This window comes from Ailuropoda melanoleuca, chromosome 11 (assembly GCF_002007445.2).
Source record: "Ailuropoda melanoleuca isolate Jingjing chromosome 11, ASM200744v2, whole genome shotgun sequence".
Taxonomy (NCBI): domain Eukaryota; kingdom Metazoa; phylum Chordata; class Mammalia; order Carnivora; family Ursidae; genus Ailuropoda; species Ailuropoda melanoleuca.
In genome coordinates, this window is record NC_048228.1 from 23,748,401 (window position 1) to 23,769,678 (window position 21,278).

General features: G+C 46.8%; 1 protein-coding gene across 7 annotated transcripts in view; it reads left to right on the forward strand.

Annotated features, from left to right (window-relative positions):
• Positions 1-20,747, forward strand: part of LEF1 (lymphoid enhancer binding factor 1) — a 118,969-nt gene extending 98,222 nt beyond the window's left edge. For 3 of the 7 annotated variants that reach the window (XM_011221940.3, XM_002916937.4, XM_011221942.3), the window contains 4 exons: positions 218-325; positions 5,996-6,044; positions 6,688-6,728; positions 19,549-20,747. In XM_011221940.3, the coding sequence (XP_011220242.1) occupies positions 218-325; positions 5,996-6,044; positions 6,688-6,722 (192 nt within the window). In that variant the 3' untranslated portion in view covers positions 6,723-6,728; positions 19,549-20,747. The other 4 variants (XM_011221939.3, XM_011221938.3, XM_011221941.3 and 1 more) reach the window with 2 other exon arrangements.
• The last annotated feature ends 531 nt before the right edge of the window (positions 20,748-21,278 follow it).

A 21,278-nucleotide genomic window follows, 5' to 3' on the forward strand; every position in this document is an offset into this window, starting at 1 on the left:
TATGGGAGACCAGGACAGAGACCGACGTCTGAGCTTCACTCTCGCTGCCAGGCTCCGAGTGGATTTCTGCGGCGCTCGCTCCTCTGCGTTTAGAAATAAGTCAGTGCTTACGTGCTTAATATTTTCATTCCTTAATGTTTGAAACATGAAGTCTGTAATATTGTTGCTCTTTTGCGGACGTGGATTTGACTTGTTTTCCTCCCTCTGCCTGTTTTAGTGGCATGCCCTCTCCCGTGAAGAGCAGGCAAAATACTACGAATTAGCCCGGAAGGAAAGACAGCTACATATGCAGCTCTACCCAGGCTGGTCGGCAAGAGACAATTACGTAAGCTCCTTCCGCGTCCCAACAGCTCTCTCCTTTCGCTCAGTCTTTCTTTCTGTTACTTTCTTTCTGTTACTTTTGTTTTGTTTTGTTTTGGTTAAGATTTTATTTATTTCTTTGACAGCAGGGGGTGTGTCAGGTAGAAGGAGAGGGAGAAGCAGACTCCCTGCTGAGCAGGGAGCCCAATGTGGGGCTCGATCCCAGGACCCCAGGATCATGACCTGAGCCGAAGGCAGACGCTTAACCAACTGAGCCACCCAGGCGCCCTCTTTCTGCTACTTTTCTGCTTTAGAGGACAGTAGCTTCCATCCTCCCTCATTCACTGGGGATACGTTTCAGGACTCCCAGTGGATTCCTGAAACCAGCCATAGTACTGAACCCTATATGCACTGTTTTTTCCTGTTCGTACATACCTATGATAAAGTTTATAAAGTGGACACCCTAAGCGTAACAACAACAATATAGAACAGTCATAACAATATACTGTACCAAAAGTTATGTCAATGTAGTCTGTCTCTCTCAAAATATCTTATGGTACTGTACTCACCTCTCTTTGTGATGCTGTGAGATGATAACATGATGGCATGAAGTGAGGTGACTGACTGACGTAGGCACTGTGATTCTGTGTTAGGCTGTTGGTTACCTCCTGACACCATGTCAGGGGGAGGATTGTCTGCTTCCAGACCCTGGTTGACCAAAGGTAACTGAAACTGTGGAAAACAAAGTTACGGATAAGGGAGGACTATTGTATATGTAATGCTGGTGTGATTTCCTATTTTTGGAAGTTAATGAACTTTATAATAGATTTCATGGATATATTGCATTTTGAAAGCTCTGAGCTGTCATAATTTTTTTCCTCTGATTATATAATACCTTTTTTAGGTAAAACTTTAATCCAAAAAAATCCATTAAAATGTTGGCAAAAAATTTCTTTAAAAAGCCTGTAGTCTTGGGGCATCTGCGTGGTCCAGTCAGCTAAGCAGCCAACTCTTGATTTCAGCGTGGGTCATGGTCTCAGAGTGGTGGGATCAAGCCCTGAATTGTGCTCTGTGCTCAGCAGGGAGTCGGCTTGAGGTTCTCCCTCCTGCTCTTTCTCTCTCTCTCATATAAGTACATCTTTAAAAATTAAAAGCCCCTAATCTCATCATGTAAAGGTGACTAGTAATAACTAGTTACATTATCTTCCAGGTATTTTTTCTTTGTATATGGTTTTTTAACTTGGATGTATGTGATGTGTGTGTGTATACATAGACTTTTGTGTCATGCTCTTATATATAAGCATTTTTCTGTTATGGCATAGTGTTTCTATACATCAATTTTAATGGCTATATTATAGTATTTTGAGTGAATGTCACAATTAACCATTTTTTTCTTGTTTTTTAGACATTTAAGTTACTTTTTTTTTTTTTTACAATTGGAAATAATCCTACAATGAAGATATTGATGCATAACAATTTTTTTTTCTGTGTTTAGGGCTATTACTTCTGTAGGATAGATTCACGGTAGTGGAATTGAGTTAAAGGATGTCAGTATTATAAAGGCTCTTTGATACTTACTGTCAGATTTCTTTCTGAAAGGATATTATCTAACTCTTTAAATTTTTTTTTTAAAGATTTTATTTATTTATTTGACAGAGATAGAGACAGCCAGCGAGAGAGGGAACACAAGCAGGGGGAGTGGGAGAGGAAGAAGCAGGCTCCCAGCGGAGGAGCCTGATGTGGGGCTCGATCCCATAACGCCGGGATCACGCCCTGAGCCGAAGGCAGACGCTTAAACGCTGTGCCACCCATGCGCCCCTATCTAACTCTGAAAAAAAGAATGCATTCGAGTGACTGTTTTGCCACAGACTAATTAAAGCTGGATTTAAAAATTTGTTTCATGTTACTGTACCTTGATGTCTGTTATGTGTTTTATTCAGATGGAGTAGGTATTATATTTTTTAAGTTGTACTAATTGGCCAGAATACCCCACTTATAAGGCCCATTATTTTATTACTTTAGAATTTGTAGATTTTACTAACGTGGTCTTGATACAGCAAAGACTATTACTGAGAAAAAGTGTATTATAAATTATATATTTCACTTTTATATTTTATGGAAGAAACAATGTTGATTATTTAAGCTGCTAATTTAAAATTTAAAGATCATTTTCAGTGTTCCGTGCGCACCTGGCATTAGAAAAGCCAACTTAGGGGCGCCTGGGTGGCATAGCGGTTAAGCGTCTGCCTTCGGCTCAGGGCGTGATCCCAGCGTCATGGGATCGAGCCCCACATCAGGCTCCTCTGCTATGAGCCTGCTTCTTCCTCTCCCACTCCCCCTGCTTGTGTTCCCTCTCTCGCTGGCTGTCTCTATCTCTGTCAAATAAATAAATAAAATCTTTAAAAAAAAAAAAAAAGAAAAAAGAAAAGCCAACTTAGGGCAGCCTCAGTATTAGGTGGAATCGTCCCTTTTAAAAAGGGCGAGGGCGACGCCATTAATCAATATATAATTTAGTGTGTGACCACTGCTGTTGATGGTCCTGTGGGGCCCCGCGTCTGAGTTCCTACATCCCATATAATGGAACACCAGGACGTTTGGAACACATTTGTTTCCTGTAACGTGCTCTGAAGAAAGTCGTTACTGGTCAGGGTTTGAAGCTTGAACTCTGGCCACAACTACGGCACAGGAAGGAGGAGCCAAGGGTGCCGGCTGGGGAGCAGCAGCTCTTGGACTCTCCTGAGCTCTTGTTTGGTTGTTTTAATAACTACCACATGCCTATTGTCAAGAGCTGTCTTAAATGTTTTCTGTGGTATTTTCTAATCTTTGTAATAATTTAGGGTCATAAATAGTATTATTGCATTTTAATGCAATATCGGGGAAATGGAGGGGTCAGGCAGATTAGGTAATTAGTCCAAGGCCATGTAGTGGCTAAATGGCAGTTGTACCCGGGTCTCCCTGACTTTCAAAGTCTGTGCAGTTCGCCTTCTCTGCAGCAGACTAGCACAGTCTTTCCAGCACCTTCTTAAGCAGACTGCTTTAATTCAAGAGTTTTCTCCCTTGAGCTGTGCTTCTGTTCTCTGGGCAATAATTAGCATCTTTCTGGATAGATTTGACCCATGGAAGAGATGTGCTGTGCATTTGTAGAGACAGATTTAGCATTGCTTGTTGAATGTCTCTGAGGGAAGTTTCTGTTTCTGAATCTTAGATAGAGGATAAAACTTTAAAAAGAGCTAAACACATATTCTGTCCCCCTCTCCTTTTCTCCATGTGGGAAGAGGAGAACAAAGTTTCGAGGAAAGCCAGTATAATGTGAATTTACCTTTAAAGATGTTCTTCTGCACAATTTTTAAAGGAAATCGTTTTGCGTAACTTGATTGTGGAAGCCCCTGGAATGAAGGGAAAACCCAGCTTTGTCACATATGATTTTTATAACAACAAAAAAAGCCTATTAATTACTAAGGCAAACAGAAGTCAATCAAGTGATAGCACTTTAGCAAAAGAGATTATTCTTAAAGTAACCGCATAGGAATGGAGTCTAAACAAGATACATGCCTTGTATCTTAGCAGTTAGTGTCAGATCGCTATTCTTAGCCTCATCATATTAAATATTACATCTCAATTATTTAATATTAAAATGCTCCATTCTGTAGCATCATAGATTTTATAACTTCGGTTCTTATCATTTTTATTTTTTATAACTTTTATAACCGAAGTTTTCATAAATCAACAGTACACATTTTCTTAGGTGAGATCAGCCAGATATTTGTATTATTAGAGATTTTAAAATTTAATGCTTAATATCCCCAGTATTACATATAATTGTAATGAAGAATATTTTTGTATTTACCACACACAAATGAGTTTTTGGTCTAAGTTGACATCAGTACATCCAAACTACTTAGGTCTTTTTTTGTCTACCATAAAATGTTGGTTCTCTTGAAACGCTGGTTCATACCTAGAGTATAATGCAGGTTATTTCACAAAGGCACTAGCGGTCCAACACGTCAGGTCACGGTCACGTATGCTGGGCATGCACAAAGTGGCAGAGATGTGCTGAGAGGCTCAGGCCGTGCTCTTAGGAGCCGAGGGCCATGTGGTGAGGGGCTCAGGGACACAGCCTGCTTACAGCAGCGGGGAGGAGTTGGGTTCTGGCGGTGAGGTCGGCCTGAGAGTGGGGTGGGGAAGGACCCAGCCGTAGGGGATGGGAGGTGAGTGGGGCTGAGAAGGTTCCTGGAAGAGCAGGCACTTGAGATGAGTGTTGAAGGGCAAGTGGGAGCTAGGAGGAGAAAGTGAGGAGAAGTTCATGACACATGAAACAACCTCATAGCATGTTCTGAAAACCACAGTTATGCCATTTGAAAGGAAGATAGGGGAAGCCCTTGAGAAGCACGCTCTCCCTCTGTCTGCTTCCCTCCCCCCAGGGTGCTTTTAATAGTAGTGTTGAAGATGGCTCCATTCTCTTTGATATGCCATTTCCCAGGGTCAAGGATATCTGCTGTTTGGGAGGATAGTTTAAGTCAACCTTCCAAAGCTTTAAAGCTTCAGCGGTCAGGTCATGTGACATGTAGAAAAGCTATTCTGAGGTGCATAAAAATAGAGACTTTTATATATTCACACAGTATCTTCAATGTCATCATATAGTTTGTGTTTTGTTCTTTGTTAATGTGATTATTACAGCAGACATAAGATAGAACTATTGGGTGTGATATGTGTTCTGTTATAGTTATTTAAAAATACCGTCCTAGGGGCGCCTGGGTGGCACAGCAGTTGAGCGTCTGCCTTTGGCTCAGGGCGTGATCCCGGTGTTATGGGATCGAGCCCCACATCAGGCTCCTCTGCTATGAGCCTGCTTCTTCCTCTCCCACTCCCCCTGCTTGTGTTCCCTCTCTCACTGGCTGTCTCTATCTCTGTCAAATAAATAAATAAAATCTTAAAAAATAAATAAAATAAAAAATAAAAATACTGTCCTAATCCAGGTCGGCCATTTACTAAACATATAAACTGAATATGTACTGTGTCTATGCCCTATTATAATTATTTTTTAGGGGAAATTATGAAGAAAAATAGAAAATTAGACCACTGTAAACGGGACTTAAAATTATAAATCTGTGCTAGAGTTGATTTTGAGATGTGTGTAAGATAGCATGAGTATTCGTGTTATTGTGTGTTTTAGGAAGTAAAGTCCAAATTTGCCAGAAATGTCTTTGAAATTACCTTTCAGTTTCTCAGGTTCAATCTTACCTTTCTGCCGCTATCCTTGATGATGTCATGCCTGTGCCATGGGGGCTAAGAGTCTTCACCTACTATCGTGAATTTTTAATTACATGGTGGAATTGACAGGAAGGAAGGTTTATCATGAACCCTACCAGAAGTGGGTCTAAGCATGGGGGTTGATAACAGAATGCCTCCATAAGTGGGCTTGGTTTGAACAGGCATCCATGGCCACAGGTCTAGGACATCCTTACCCTAGTGTGTGTGTGGGAGACCACTTCCACTGCCAGTACTGACCGTAAAGTGTGCAGCGGTAGAGACAAAGGTCTCTTTCTCTCGCTCTGTTTCTGGGTATAGATGGTAAAGAGAGCGAGAACGAGGCCCTTCTCTTTGTTGCCTGCCTGCGTTTTGTACTGTTGCGTCACACTCATGCCTGTGTTCACAGTCCAGTCTGTAACGTGACCACGTGCCCATCGTCTTCCAGGGTAAGAAGAAGAAGAGGAAGAGAGAGAAACTCCAGGAGTCGACATCAGGTAGGCACCACGGGACTTGCGGTTGGTTCTGCTGCTTGTGATAAACACCTTTAAAGTAGCCTGCACCTCATTCTGCAACTATAACCTGTGATTTCCTAAACTCTGATTTCCTTCCTGAGATTCTTTAAAAATATTTAAAAGACCTTTCTTTTAAATGTGACTATGTGAAGGTATGTCTGAACACTCTTTGCCTAACCCTGTCCCCTGGACTCCTGGTTGTTAACTGGTGGTTTTTGTCTTGTTTTTGCTTTCGTGGTCTGTATCCTCTGTAACACGTCTGCTGTGCTTGTGTCTGCACAATTCCTCACAGTAACAATGCCTATTCTGATTTGATAATATGCAACCTTATGTGTCCTTGAGAATCTTTTCTGTGGTTTGGGTTTTCTGAAAATAGAAAACATGGCAATAGGGTTTATCTTTCCTGGACATTAATTCAAGGCATCAACCAGTGAGGTCCTATTTATTTTCCCTTTTTCTTTCATTAAAAGCAAGGCCACTACTTGTACTGCACAAATAAAAACGGCTGGTATAAGAACCATGAAAAGTAAAGCAAACAAGTCCACGTGATGTTGTAGCTACTACGTATTTGGAATGTACAAAAACCTCTTCAATAAAAATTTGTTAAAGACACAATTTTCTGCAGGTACAGGTCCAAGAATGACAGCTGCCTACATCTGAAACATGGTAAGAACGACTCTCTGGTCCTACTGCTGACATTAGTTATGAACAGAGGCAACTTGCTTGTGAATCTTCTTGCTCATGCTGATGCATTCAACTGCTCCTTTAAAGAGGAAACTCCACCAAAATCAAATTAGTGCTTTAAAAAAATCGGATGGTTTTTATACCGGCTATGTTTTTGCAATCTAGTATGCGTTTTTCTCTTTTCCTTCCTTCCCCTTTTGCCCCTTTAATATTCCTTCTTTCCCTTTCTCCTAACTCTTCTCAACCATTCCCTACTGACCAGTCACAAATCTGCCTGCTGAAGAAACAAATGAGAAAGTCAGCGAGCAAAGCGCCCTCTTAACTCTGCAGGCCCAGGGCTTGCGCGTGAGGCGCCCAGGCCCGTTCCAGCCCAGGACTCGGAAGTTTTTGCTCCGTAGAGACGTCTTCTCAGTAGAGATGATATGTAGATACTTACAAGTAATCTATTTCTAGTGAGAAAGTGGGGCTTGACGTACTTTTTTCTGTTATTTAAAAATCAGTATGGCCTGGGACTTGATTACTGCATCCTGCTATCAGGCTCTTGTCTTTACAAGTAACCATTGCTAGATCCCAGTCAAGTGTTTATGGGTGATGTTTAGTTGTTGCTGTTGTTGTTTTACTGTAGTGACCGTGGTTTTGGCCAATTGGCCACCAGCCCTGGTGGGAGTCTGGCTTTGTAAGTTGACTTAGTTTAGCTAAGCTTTGAATTCACAGTGCACTGACATCTTTCCCAGTGACAACCTGTTTCCAAAGGGGCTACCTCTGTTCCGCTCCCTCTCCAGCAGCCCACGTCCAGGTCCCATCAGGTCTGTCCTCTGTGGCCTGTGTGGGTTGAATCTTTCCTCTCATCATGGCCACAGCCCGCGCTCAGAGGCTCAGACTTTCTCTGGATTATTGGAATAGCCTTTGGATAGTTTTCCCACCTCCAGCTGCTTTTCTGCCCGTTGATCCTCCGTGTTGCTCCCAGAGGGATTTGCTAAAATACAATCGATTGTGCCACCTCCCAACTTAAAAACAGTGGGTGCTTTTTGTTGTCTGGAAAGTAAAATGCAAACCACTTAGTGTGGATCTATCTACCTGTCAGCTCTCCTGGGCTCTCCCTTCGGTCTGGTCTTTCTTGCTCGCCTCCATCCTCACCCTTAGGAGTCCTGCTGTCACTCCAAGCAAGATTATGAGCAGTTCCCCCCCCACACCACGGCCGCCACCCATGCCGTTCCCCTGCTTGCAAAGCCCGTTTCCTCTGCCGAGGAAGGAGGGGGTAGGGTAGGTCTTTGGTGTTTCTCGGTAGACAGCATAGCCTGCAGATCATTTATTTGGTTCTTAGCTAGAACCAGACGACCCTGCTTAATATTTTAGAACTTCGTTTTGGTGCTGAAATTTCAATGGACTTTCCCAGAGAAGCCTGTAGACATTTTGGTACCAGATAGTTAGGAATTTTCAATCAGCTGTTTGCCTGAGCAGTCTACCTAAGCTTTTCACTCTTCGCTTTCCTCAGCTGTGAAACGGGAGTGACACCCCCCACCTACGGTTGTTTGTGTAACATATGCCTTCCTTCTTCCCTCCACCCCTCCCTGAGACCTGACCTAGTTGCCCTCTCATCTGTGAAACTTTCCTGATCTTTATTCAGATTGCCCAAGTTCTTCAAAATGCCATCGTTATAATTTTATGATATCAGAAGTCTTCTAAACTGAGTGGCAGCCTCTTCTATGGTGACAAGAGGACCCTCCCTTCATACAGATGACCGACAAGATACCTGAAAGCTGGTATCACAGACGGTATCCATGTTTAAGGCAATTTAATGGCTACTAATGGAGGACCTCTTCTGAGCTGGCCTCCTGGATGGGTCATTAGGAACACAGAGGGGACAGTCACAGGCCCTGCATCGCAGAAGTAATTCTAGTAGCAAGCATGTACACGTGCTTTTGTATTTGATTCTTGCATTGTTTTTTTTTAAACAATGTCCTTTTAATTACTGAACGCTTAGGTGTGGACAGCAGCTGGCGGGCTCCGCCTCTCCGTGGAAACCCTCGCAAGTGCAGCACGCTTAGGACCCACATCCATTGATATACTCTGTCTTCTGTTTGCTCCAAAATCTTTAACACGATTTCTGCTAAAAATCATGCAGAAACATGTTTCTGTACTTCAGAGTTTGGCATTTGGTTTTGTGTTCTTAATGACCAATGTTATGTAGTGTTTCAGACTAGAAGATAAGGCGAAGTGTATTTTTGTCCTATAATGTATCTCAAACATCTTTTTTTAATGTCACAGCCATCATTGTGCTTTGTCACTTACGTTTTTCCTGAAAGTCAAGGTGTTTTTTCTACCCTATCCCAGAAAGACAAAGTGTCTCGCCCTGTGCTCCCCGCCCCCCCGCCGATCTCAACAGCTGCCCCAGTTGGTTGGTGTCCTTCACTTTATCAGAGTCTGTAGTGCTTCTCTCGCTGTCATGGCTGGCTGATGCTGCAGCCTTTGAAGTCCCTGGCCTCCGTTCCGAGGGCAGCACTGGCAGCCCTTTGATAAGAACTGCGGAGAGGAGCTTCTGATCTGCATTCATACAACTTTCCGTGAACTAGGAGTGGTTCCTGACATCTCCCCTCCCCTTTGTGTTGGGAATTCAGGAACTTCTGTACATACGGTAGTTGATTGTCCCGCCTGTTCGGCACTGAGCACCTGACAGATGCCAGGCAGCGTCGTAGGACCTGGAAACGCGGTGCTGAGTGAGGCCCGGAAAGTCTCTGCTGTTGTGGCGCTACCCTGGCCGCGGGCGGTCACCACATACACAGGACAGCGTGAGTGCGGTAGTAAGAACGGGACAGAACAGGGGCTGACTTGGGGGTCTGCTGTAGGTGGGGTGGTCAGGAAAGGCCCTTCTGAGAAAGTGACATCGGTAGCAGCCGGTTATCCCTGAAAAACAGAGTATTCTGTGTATGGTTCTGGAACAGAGAAGGTGGCAGAGAAACAAAAGACAGTGAAAGACGTGGGGAGCCGAGCCTTGTGCTGCGGAAAGCGCTTAGACTGGGAACAAGGCCACGCAGGCTCTCGGGTGTCCCTCTCCGCCCTCCCCAACCACGCGTGGCCTAGGGTAGGTCCTTTAAAACCGGGAGACCTCAGGTTCCTCGCACCAGTGAAAGAGCTGGGTCCTGAGGCCTCTGAGATCCCCCCTGCCTGCACCCTACTTCCTGGGCTGCTTAGCTCTCCCGTGGTCTGCACTGCCTCCCAGTGTTGTCAGAGAGACTCAAGTCTCTTTTGTATTTACTGATTTGTGGTCCTCGTTCTGCGAGTGGTTCCGTAGGACTATGCAAGCACCAGTATGATCTGGAAAATGACATGTGGACAGTGTGGCTGTTCTTCAGTTCCAGTATAGATCATCGCCTGCCTCCCCTTCTCCCCGCCGGCACAGGCGCCTCGGAAGCACTGCCTCTAGTTTGGGGATTGGATTCCCCACTGCTGTGAGCATACAGTTCCTTGTTTGCCAGACTGCAGCCACACTAGTGCTGGCTTCGCCTTAGAGACAAGCCAACCACAGATGAAATGTTCGATTAGAGCTGATCCTGCCAACAACGGGGAGTGGAATCTCCCACGGCTGGTTTCAGTTCTGGAGGGAAGTGGCTGAGGATTAGCTGAATCCCTCCCGATCTCCTCCTCCGGGAGCTAGAGCCAATGGAACCTCATGCCCAGGAGGGGAAGATACCATGACCCCAACATAAAGAGATTTTGTGAGAGGGTTTATTTCTCTGCGTACACAATGAAACCTGATACTGTCTTGTGCCCTATGAGAAAAGTCCACTTGCATTAGCTCTTTGAGCTCAGACGGCCACGCACGTAGCACAAAGGCTAGAGAATTCTCATTCCTCTGAACTAGTGTAGGACGAGTCACAGTAAGGAAAATAACCCCCATTTGATAAGGAAAGGCTCTCCTCGGTGAACAAAAACGCCCTCTAAAAACTTGTATTTCTGCTCCTTAAAAGATACATGTTTCATCTAATGCTTTCATTTTTTGGGTGGGAAATACCACTGCAGGTGCCTCATGCAGCCGAACATAGAAACTAGCCCGTAACAGTTCCTCATACGCCCAGCAGTGTTCCTGTCTCTCCGTATGTTTCCACCTCCACGCTTATAAACATACCCGCTCTGAAATCCGGTTGGAACAGATGAGCAGTACCCTGGTCCCAGCACTCCGCACCAGCTTTCGGAGCATCAGAAATGGGCTCCGTAAAAGACATTCTTTCAGGTTAGAGATTCCCAAGCTGTGCGGTCTTTCAAGAAAGCCACATTCATCCTGAGCTTTTAGGACTAACTTGTCACCTGTCGGAATGCTGGAAGCCCGGGGCCCTGGGGAAGGAGCCTGCACACATTTTCGGTGTCGGCCTGGAAGGCCACTATTGTGAATGCCAGTCATTTCTCTCTTGGTTCTTCAAACATCCATGGGAACCATGTGCAAGTCAGGAACTGCACGAGGCTTTGGGGGTACTTGTTCAGTGGACTCTGTCCATGGACTTTTCCTGGAGCAGCTTTCAATTTAAGAATATAAAGACATAAAAATAGGTAATTATAAAATAGTACATTTTATGCTATAAAGCAGAGGGATGCATTTTGTTAAAATAGAAGTATCTAAATCAGAAAGAGATCAAGGATGTCTTCCTGGAGTAACACTTGAGCTGTCTAGTCATGAGGGGAATTCTTGGGTTTGATAGAACAGTGATCAAGTTGCTGGGAGTTTCCAGTGTCTCAGTATAAGTTTATTTGGAATATGAAATATCTCAAGAGTTTGTCAGAAGTCCGAGATCGTCATCAAATACTGAACTTTCCTTTCTTCTTGACTTAATCAAGATTTATAAGGAGTTAAAGAAGCAAAGAATTAGAGTTTTTGAAAAGCTGGAGAGAATTATCACTCCCAAGTTTATAACTTAAAAACATAACTGGCTTATTGATATTTACGTTAAAACAAATACAAAAATCCCATCTTAAAATTACATAGACTGAAAAGATATTTTTATGGCCTCTCAACATATTTCTTTTGATTATATAACATCAATGAGCCAGTTTAAAAGAAAGAACGAGCTGTCTAAAATACAAACCTTTAGTTATACACACAGGCACCCACATACAAACATACTTGCAAAAACATAGGTTTTTGACTTTGGGGTAAGCTCTACCTTGTGTACTTGATAAACTGAGAAAAACGTGTTTTTTACTTCAGCTTTACTTCCCTGGGGCCAGGAGGTGCGTGGGAGAGGTCATGTCTGGGGCAGTACAGAATGCAGTCCATTGTGCAGTCTTGGATTTACATCTTCTAAAAAACTCTGACTTCCCATTTGAGGGTGATGTTGGGGAGCCCGAGGAGCTCTTCATTCAGGGCTGGGGACCTGGGGCCGGGGGCTGAGGCAGCCTCCCTACAGAGCTTCGGAGTGGGGCTGGAGCCGCCTTCAGCACTGTCCAGGGGACTGAGGCCTGAAGAAGGTCTTCCAGAACGCGTGCCCTATTGGAGTCAGGGAGCGGGCTGTGTTCGGTAGTCTCACTGAGAAGAATGTTTCATACGGTTTTTGATGCTCACCCTGGTGAGGTCGCCGCTTCTGCTCATCGTTGCTCTGAATTCTGTGCCACAAGAGCGGATGTAGTCATTAGGTATCAGTAAGCCTCCAGGTATCTGCTTCTGGTTGACCCCTCCAGCTCTTACAAAATACTGAGGTCAGAAACAGAGGAATCTTAGCCTTGTCCAAGTCTCAAAGTAAAATTAAGGCTTTGAAAATAGGAAAGTGAAAAAATGACATCCTGCTTTCCATATTTCTTCTCTTTGTCACACGCTTAGGTACCAAGTCTGTCAAGCACTTAGAATTGTCACTGAACAAGCAGGAGAAATGCAGGGGTTAAGGGCTCTGAGGAAGGGAGCTGAAGGCCTGGAGGTGGGTGGCTGTCGGATCGGGAAGACCCCCGTAGGACACAGCAGCAGTGGCAGGGCATGGCTGTGCCGCCTCCATTGGGCCCCAGGCGGCACCCTGCTCACGCTGGCCCTATGCTCCCCTGCAGCAGGCCCGGCCCAGCAAGGGGGGGCGCGGAAGACCTCCTGCCTGACGTTTTGCCAAGCGGCCACTGGTGTGACATTTGTCTTGTCAGGGTTGGCAGGCTGCTGTCCTAGGAGATGGAGATCTTGGCGGCCTGGAGAGGCTCCCACATGGCACCTTCTCTGTCGGAGGCAGTGGCCTTCTCGTGACTTCCTTCCTTGTAGGTTTGTCCACAAATTCTTGCTAAATGTGTCACAGATTTGTAGAAACCTTGCAGAGGATTCACAAGGCAACGACACTTGATTACAACGTCTCTTACTAGGAACTCTGTAGTAAGAACATTCAGGAAGGAAAATCCAGACGTCTTGCAGGAGGGGCAGGCTGGGGCACATTGTCCTGAAGAGAGCGATGGCGGCATGATGACACTGTGGCTAGACTAACTGGTGTGTGGAATGCAGGTTTTCAAATTCTAACCATTCTCCAGCTACTTTACACTGACTCATGACGGGAGCCTTTGATGGCAAGAAGAGAGAGCCCATGTTGGAGTAAGGAGAATGGGGACGTCCACTTTAAGGATATAGGAGCATCTTGAGGGACCAAAGACAACAGTGCGCATGGCCCCAGGAGAGGACTGGAAGATGGCCTTTTCCTGTTCTTACATCTGTCCCCCAAAATTGCGTCCTTCTCCTTTCTGTAGACTGACTTTCTCAGTTTTTTGAGCCACATATCCAGAACTCCCAAGCTTACACATTGTTTGTGTCAGTGTCCCAAAGAGAGGATTCAAATTCCAGAGAAGGGACTCCGGTCAGCCCAGCATGGGTCACACTTTGGCCTTAGCCCATAATCAGCTGTGGCCACAGGGGACGGTCGTGCCGTACAAAATCACTACTGGGACACATCACTCTCATTGTGGGCATATTGGCGTGGGGACAGTCAAGAGGGGAGCAACCTAACGTGTCTGCTACTGCTCACCAGGAAGCGGCTGGCTGGGGCCTGTTAGAGCAGCAGACAGGGTGACGGTCTCTGGCCACCGTGCCTTAGTGAAGACACAGGTGAAAGCTTGTAAAATCTCTCCTGTGCCACAGTGTCCTTCCTGTCACTTCCTTTCCCCTCTTTAATGGTCAGAAGAGCTAGAATTGTGTTTAAGTTGCCTTGGGAAACTGAAACAGGGCTTTGGACCCTTAGCTACGAAGGCTGATCGTGCGCCATTAACAGTAAGAGGGAGAGGCTCGTTTCAACCCTCTTGAGACGTGCACTATTTAGTATTGTTCATGAAAGAGCATGAAATTGAATTGAGATCAGTGCACTTAAGAACAGTTTATAGAATAAGAAAATTATTTTGGACAAATTTGGTTTAAAAAGAATGTTCTTCTCAGTGAGCCATCTGGAACTGTTGAGGAAATGAGCCCTTCTGGATAATGGTTTCCCAGAGAACTCTAGGTTTACTTCTTTAAGTTTGAAAACATGTCATCTGTTTAACTCTTGGGTGCAACCTCCATCTCTTTCAACAGAGTACACGCAAATTAAGTATGTCTTGCTATTCCGTTATTCTACAGAGCGTATGGTATATGCTAACAGGGAATGGGTGCTGTTTGCCACCGTGCTCAATGACCCCAAGTAACGTGGGATTTCAAGAAATCCGCTCTTTGTAATTTCTGTGTCTTCGTTATACGTCAGGGACTGTGCCCTCCCCTAAAGTAATATGTCCTTCTGGTCTGTTGTGTAGGTTCAGGAACCAGGAAAAGCAGCTTATTTGCATAATTTGTAAGTTAAAAGTGAATGGGCTCCGAGCTGGTATGTAGGGCAAGTGCCCTTCTAAGGAAGGCTCAGACTCGCTGGTTTGCGCATGAATGTCTTGACGGCAGTGTCATAGCTGAGGCTTTTTTTGCTTTCTTCTCCTGCCGTCGTAATCGTTAGAACTGAGGCGATCCCGCCTTACTCCATCGGTGAGCTTTGTTCTTTTTGGCAGAATGAGAGGGAAGTGAGAGCATTTCAGTGGGACAGTACTGCTCACCTTTTTGCTTAAGTTTTTAATTCATACTAGCCTGAAACTTTCTACAATTTTAGGCATGTTCTTCAAAAATATAACAAATTTGTGCTGCCCTTTTGGGATTACTTTTCTCAACTGTGTTGCTGGAGGTACTCTGTTCCATAAGAGATTCTGCAGAATTCTCTACTGGTCTTAATTTTCCGCCAGCAGTTCTATAAATAGTATGACTCGTGCTTGCCACCTCAAACATGTTGAGGTTGGAGCAGCAGAAGGGGAACGGACATTTCTGGACCACATACTGTGTCCTAGGTGATCTGCTTGGGGTACTTTGTGCTGCTCTTGGGGGAGCCCTGGGCAGGGTAGAGCTCTGGCCTGTAGGCCGGGTGAGAAAACACCAGGAACTCGTCCCAGGTCATGTGGCTGCGTGCAGCAGGGTCACACACTGGGTCTGTCTGTAACTCCCAGTCTCCAGCTGCAGTAACCAACCTTTATGTCCTTCAGGTCCCGGGCACTTGGCCGTTCACCACACACGTGATCTCCTTTTTTCCCCTCGACACACTTTATGAGGGGTGGGAACTTATTATTTCCATTTTGCAGATAAGGAACCTGGGGTTTGGTAGATTCCAGTACCTTGAGCAAGATGACCCTGGTAGTCCGAGGGAGCCGGTGTTCAGCCCCAGCCTCGAGCTGTCCTCGGAGCTCTGCTCTGAGCCCACAACGCGCTGTGCCTCCCCGTACCCCCTGTGCTGAGACACCCAGACGCACGCACACACGCACAGGTGTTTAACAGGGAAAATCTGGGTTTGAAAAGAAAAGCAAGGATGGGCTGCTCCTGTTGCTTCATGTTTAGAAGGTGAAAGCATCTTTGTGGTGTGGGAGAATTTAGAGAAATGTGAATTGGGTAAAGAATTTGGAGATGGGGGGCGCCTGGGTGGCACAGCGGTTAAGCGTCTGCCTTCGGCTCAGGGCGTGATCCCGATGTTATGGGATCGAGCCCCACATCAGGCTCCTCTGCTGAGAGCCTGCTTCTTCCTCTCCCACTCCCTCTGCTTGTGTTCCCTCTCTCGCTGGCTGTCTCTCTCTCTGTCAAATAAATAAATAAAATCTTTAAAAAAAAAAAAAAAAAAAAGAATTTGGAGATGGGTGGATAAGGTGGGCCTATGTAGTTACTGTCTTCCTGAAGCACTTCAGTTGATAGAACTAAAATGAAATTTTGAGGCTCTCCTACTCCACCCCTTCTTCGAGAATATTTCTGTATTGTTTCCAGAAGTAGCAAGGCTCTGGTGGACCTGCCCCCAGAGGAGGCACAAAGGGGAACGGATCGCAGTAACTAGAGGCTAGAAATCCCCCTAGAGCAAGTTAGTTATGGTTCCAGGCCTGCCTCAGAGGGCTCTCAACATCGCCAAAGTCGGCTTTCACGGAGAACTCACTTTGAATAACCCAGGGGAGGCAACCGCATGGATTCAGTACCCCTGCCTCCGTCTCTAGAACCTGGATCAAGCATGGGCCCAAACACCCCTCCTCGCACTGATCCCTTCCTCCAACCCCTTCCTCCGGGCTCTGGGAATCGGCCCGCTTCAGACCTTGTGGCAGGCAGACTGACTGGCCTCCGACGCTGGGACTGGAGCCGACCTCAGCTGCAGGAAGGACACTCCGTGCCAGCCTCTCATCATGCATTATCATTCTCCCTTTCTCCAAAACCCGGGCAGTGTTTGCTTGCAGGGAGCTGGAGTTGGCTTTTGTAGGCTCTCCTTTCCATCTCAGAGGAGATTGAAATTTCAGAGTTAACTTCTTATGCCTTTTGTTCTCTTTAGCGTCCTGATTTCTAGCAGAGCGGAGTGTCTTGGGGTGGGCAGTGGTCTCCGTGTGGACCACCTCCGCAGGGTTGTGGACTGGGGATGGACGGATGGTTGGAAGGTAGGCAGGAGAGAAGAAGAAAGTGAATGATAATTTAGCTCCAGGATATGGTACAGAGAACATATGTTTAGGGCTGAAAAGCGAATCCTGCCATCCATAGGTTGGGTGACCTTAGGCCAGTTGTTGAACCTCACACGGTCCCCGATTTCCTTATCTGTGAACAGGCGGGAATTCAGGGAGCCGTTGTGATGACGTGACGCTGTGTGCGCCCGGTACGTGTCCTAGCGCCTGGCACATCAGGGCTCAGCGGACGTCGCTTTTCTCCCTTCTCCCTCACCAGCTTGCAGACAAGGCCACCTCCAAGTTAGGAGAAGAGTCATGAGGCTGTGACCCGCGTGGAAGCAGGAGGCACGGGTACTCTCTAGAGGCCACCTTGGACCGATCACTTAATGACCCCGTGCCTCCGTGTCCTCTGCGCTCCTAGGGCCAGATGAGCTCGGGCCTGCTGGCGTCGCGCTCTAGCAGTCCGTGCCTCTCTCCTTCCCAGACACGACAGTGTGCGACAGAAGAGCTCGCGCCCTGGAGGAACAGGCTGCTGTCAGTTTGCCCCGAGGCCAGACTGCTGGCGTGAGGTGTGCGGCCTGCTGCTCTGAGACAGCTTTTGCAATTAAAGTCTACCTCTGTTCACCTCTTGCAAAACTTACCTCTGATATTCTCTCCTCACATTTCATGTAATAACTAAAAACGTTTTAAAGTCTTGCTCCTTACTAGTAACATTTGGGAGGGGGAGGAAAGAAGGATCTAGAATTCCAGCCCATCTTTTTGGGTTCCTCAGCATTTCTGAACAAGGAAATGAGATCCCTTGATACACAGGGGGTGGGGTGGGGTCTTCCCTGTTGTTCCTACAGGCCAGCTCAGCTACCCCCAGCTTGGCTGCCCCCAGCTGCCCCCAGCTTGGCCCGGACAGCTTGGCCCAACGCTCCTGTCCTCCAGCTCGGCCTGACTAAAGGGTTTGTTTCCTTGGCCTCTCCTGTGGGGGGACAGCCTGGGGCAGCAGGGCTGGGCTGTGCACCCCCAGGACGGGACTGGTGAAGCACACAGCTTCCAGTAGCATCTACGTTTGAGCTTATGGAGAAGGAATCTCCCTCCTGCCCTCCCTTCACTACTTTGGCATCAAGGCCTAGACATTCCTAATGCCTCGGCGTTAGTGCTGTTTTCCTCCCAGAAACAGATCTATTCATGAAGTTGTCTTCAGCTCCCCTTTCTGCTTGGGCTCTTCATAGGTGACTCTGCCCATTTGAGTTCCAGGTTCCATTTGGCTGGTGGAATATTTTTGTCAAGGTTGGAGCTTGGTCCAAGAGAACTTCACAGGTTGCAGCTGGATGGTAGGGGCGGGTGGCAGAGGGAGTGTCTTATGCCACCTCCAAACCACTCTATGACTGGGCCACGCAGTGACTGCTGGCAGAGGGAGCCCAAGCCTTCCCATGTGTAAGCTGGGCCTCGCTGTGCTGCCTTTGAAGCGGGAGCCGTAATTGCCGGCTTTGATTGCACGGACCTCACTGGTGGGTTGGGCTGCGCTGGGGCTCGCCCGGCCCAGCCACAGCCCCCCAGTGAAGCCTTAGATGTGGGAAGTCTCCAGTCTCCGGAGCCTCATGCCTGTGGTTTCTTGAAAAGAATCTTGACTTGACCTGTTTTATATCTCTAGAGCAACTCTGTCAGGCCCCCAGTTTTCCCATTTGGAGGTGAGCCTTGGTCGGCGTGATGGTCCTGTATTTTAAAGAAGCAACCACGTTTGGTCTGTCTTGTGTGATAGACAAATTCTTTGCCAATTTATTTTAATGCTAGTCATGCTATTAGGATTTGTAAGAGGACGCTGAAATAATGAAATAACAGTGGGAAGATGGGAGGCTGTAGGAAGAAATGGCTTTATTAGGAGATGCGGAGATACTCCCCAGGGAATCCATGCAGTAAACCGCCACTCCGGACAGGCAGGTTTGGTTAGTGATCACGTGACTGCTCAGTTCAGGAAAGCGGGAGGGAAGGACAGGACAGCTTGGAGAGCCAGAGGTGCCGGCCTGCTAGAGCGTGGGGGCCGCGGTCCTCGGCTCACGCCCGAGAGGCAGCCTGCAGCAGGGGCTCCCTCAGCAAGCAGTCCGCTCTGATCACAGCGCTCGTCTGCAGCTGCCGGGCGCTCCGAGCCCAGGCCTCAAGGCCATTCCTCAGCCGAAGAGCAGCCGGGACCAAACTTTGAAAATCTGTGCTGCAAAAGTACACGTACATAGAGAACCCGGGGTGCCTTCCACACTGGTCCAGGCTTTGCTCCCTTGTGCTTGGAAAGGTAGGGTCCTCCTCGGCTTTGATTCTCCTGTGTGAAGGCTCTATCCCGACCCCCCCACCCAGTGCTGTAGCAGGTGAGTCCCTGCTAAACAGGGAAAGGTTAGTTTTACAGACACTAGGAATTGGAATCCGCATTGCAGGCCTCCTCAGTCGACAGCATTTTGTGGCTGATCTGCTCCCGTTCTGTTTTTTTCAGTAGTAGCAGCCTACGTACATAGATCATTTCTTCACGGTTCCCATCAGCCCTCTCAAGGGACAGTGTCGAGAGTAGTTGCGTTAACCCTAAGAATAGCTGCGGGTCACTGGACTGCTGACGGCCCTAACCCTGCTCGGCACGCACCAAGCCCGTTCTCAGCGCCCGAGGGTTAAACACGTCCCCCATCCTCATGCACACACATATGTGCCTGGAACCAAAGCAAACTGTGAGTGAGCTAAGACTTACTCTCTAACACAGTCCAAGGATTTGGGGCCACCATGGGGCTACCATTTTAGCCATCACCACATCAACAAAGCGGACTGTTACATGCAGAGATCTTAAGACACGTGCTGTGTGCCGGAGAGGCTGAAGGCCTATGACAAAGGCACATTAACAACATTTCATTTGTTCCTTCTTGAGGTGGAAAACGAAGCTCCTTCCCAACGTGCAAAGCCAAGGCAGCGACCCCGGGACCTCTGCTGGAGATGGAAGCTTGTTGAAAACCCAGACCGTCTCCAGGGCTTGCCCAGTCGACCCCAGTGGAGAACTGACACCGCCTTCACCCTGAGGTCAATGCTAGAGACGCTGATCCATAAAGACAATCACTGCCAAACCCCCTTTCATCTACTGCGAGAGCCAAGTTCCAAAATAACGCATAAAGGTTTCCTCCAGGAGAAGTACAAAGCCCCTGCGAATGCTAGCAGGCCGAGCCGCTCCTCCCTCCTCTCCGCGTGCACTTCCCAGAGCGTCTTGCGTCCATACCTGTAACCTTTCGGCAAGGACAGTGACTTGGCTACGTTCGCCTGCCAGGAGCAGCCGGAGCCGGCAGCGGGCACATCGGCCATCAGCATCCCGGTGGGGGACTTTGGGGAAGAGATCCCTCTTTGTTTCTGTCTTCATTTTTCCCCCTCCTCCTTTCTCCTAAAGCTTTTATTTAACAGTGCAAAAGGATCAATCTTATGTTTGCTTTTTTTTTTTAAACTTGAATTTTTTAAATTTTCCCTTTTTAGTTTAAACTTTCTTGTTGTATATTTTGCTAGCTATGAGCTTTTGAGTAAAATTCAAAGATCTGGAAAAGAAGTTTGAAATAAAAAATGAAAAGAAGCCGCCCTTTTTGAGCGGTATCTTGTCGGACAAGTGGCTTCTCTGTGAATTACTTGTAACAAACAGTAGGCTCTCGTCTTTGTAAGGTGTTTGATTGCTAGAGCTGAGTAAATGGGACAGCCGGACCCGCCCTGTTGGCCGCAGTTGGCAGTCCTATCTCATTTTATTTTTCTTCTGATCTCCTTTGTTTAACGGTAAACCTTAACCCGTACTTTCAGCAGGCCGGTTTGCAGTGAATTTTCATTTCTTTCCTTTTCACCCCCTTGTTGTAAAAAGCCCAGCACTTGAATTGTTATTACTTTAAATGTTCTGTATTTGTATCTGTTTTTATTAGCCAATTAGTGGGATTTTATGCCAGTTGTTAAAATGAGCATTGATGTACCCATTTTTTTTTTTTAAGTAACAAGGCACAGCCTTTGCCCCAAACTGCCATCTAACGTTTGTCATTCCAGTTTGAGTTAACGTGCTGAGCATTTTTTAAAAGAAGCTTTGTAATAAAACATTTTAAAACAACACGTCCTTGCTTTAAAGAGTGAAGTTCTTGATACTCCGGAGCTGGGGGTGGCGAACCAAATCCACGGGCGGGCGCCAGCTGGCCTGGCCACGTGGGGGGCCACCATGCAGCCCTCTCCGGCACCTGCTGTGGAAGGGTGACTCCCCCTGTCGCCAGGCCATGTGGGCCTCAAAGGTGTAGACAGAAAAGGGGGCCGGTGGGAAGAAGACTGTCACCAGGATTCAGATAGGAATGAGTCTCTTCTTCCCCAGCACCGCAGAGCGGCCTCGTGGGCTCCAGCTGTCAGCAGGCATGTGGGCCCTTCTCCGTCGTCAGAGCTCATCCATTCTCAAAACGGGGCTCCCCAAAGCCAGGTGTCCCTGTGCTGGAGGTAGGTTTTAACTCCCACTCATCTCCCGAAAGTCAACATTTTCCCAATTTTCAGTTTATGTTCCATAATTTTCTCTTAAGCTTTTATGAGGCTAGTATATGTCAGTATCTGATTTAGCAAAAAGTATATTCTAAGTTTAAAAACCCATATTTTATGGGTTTC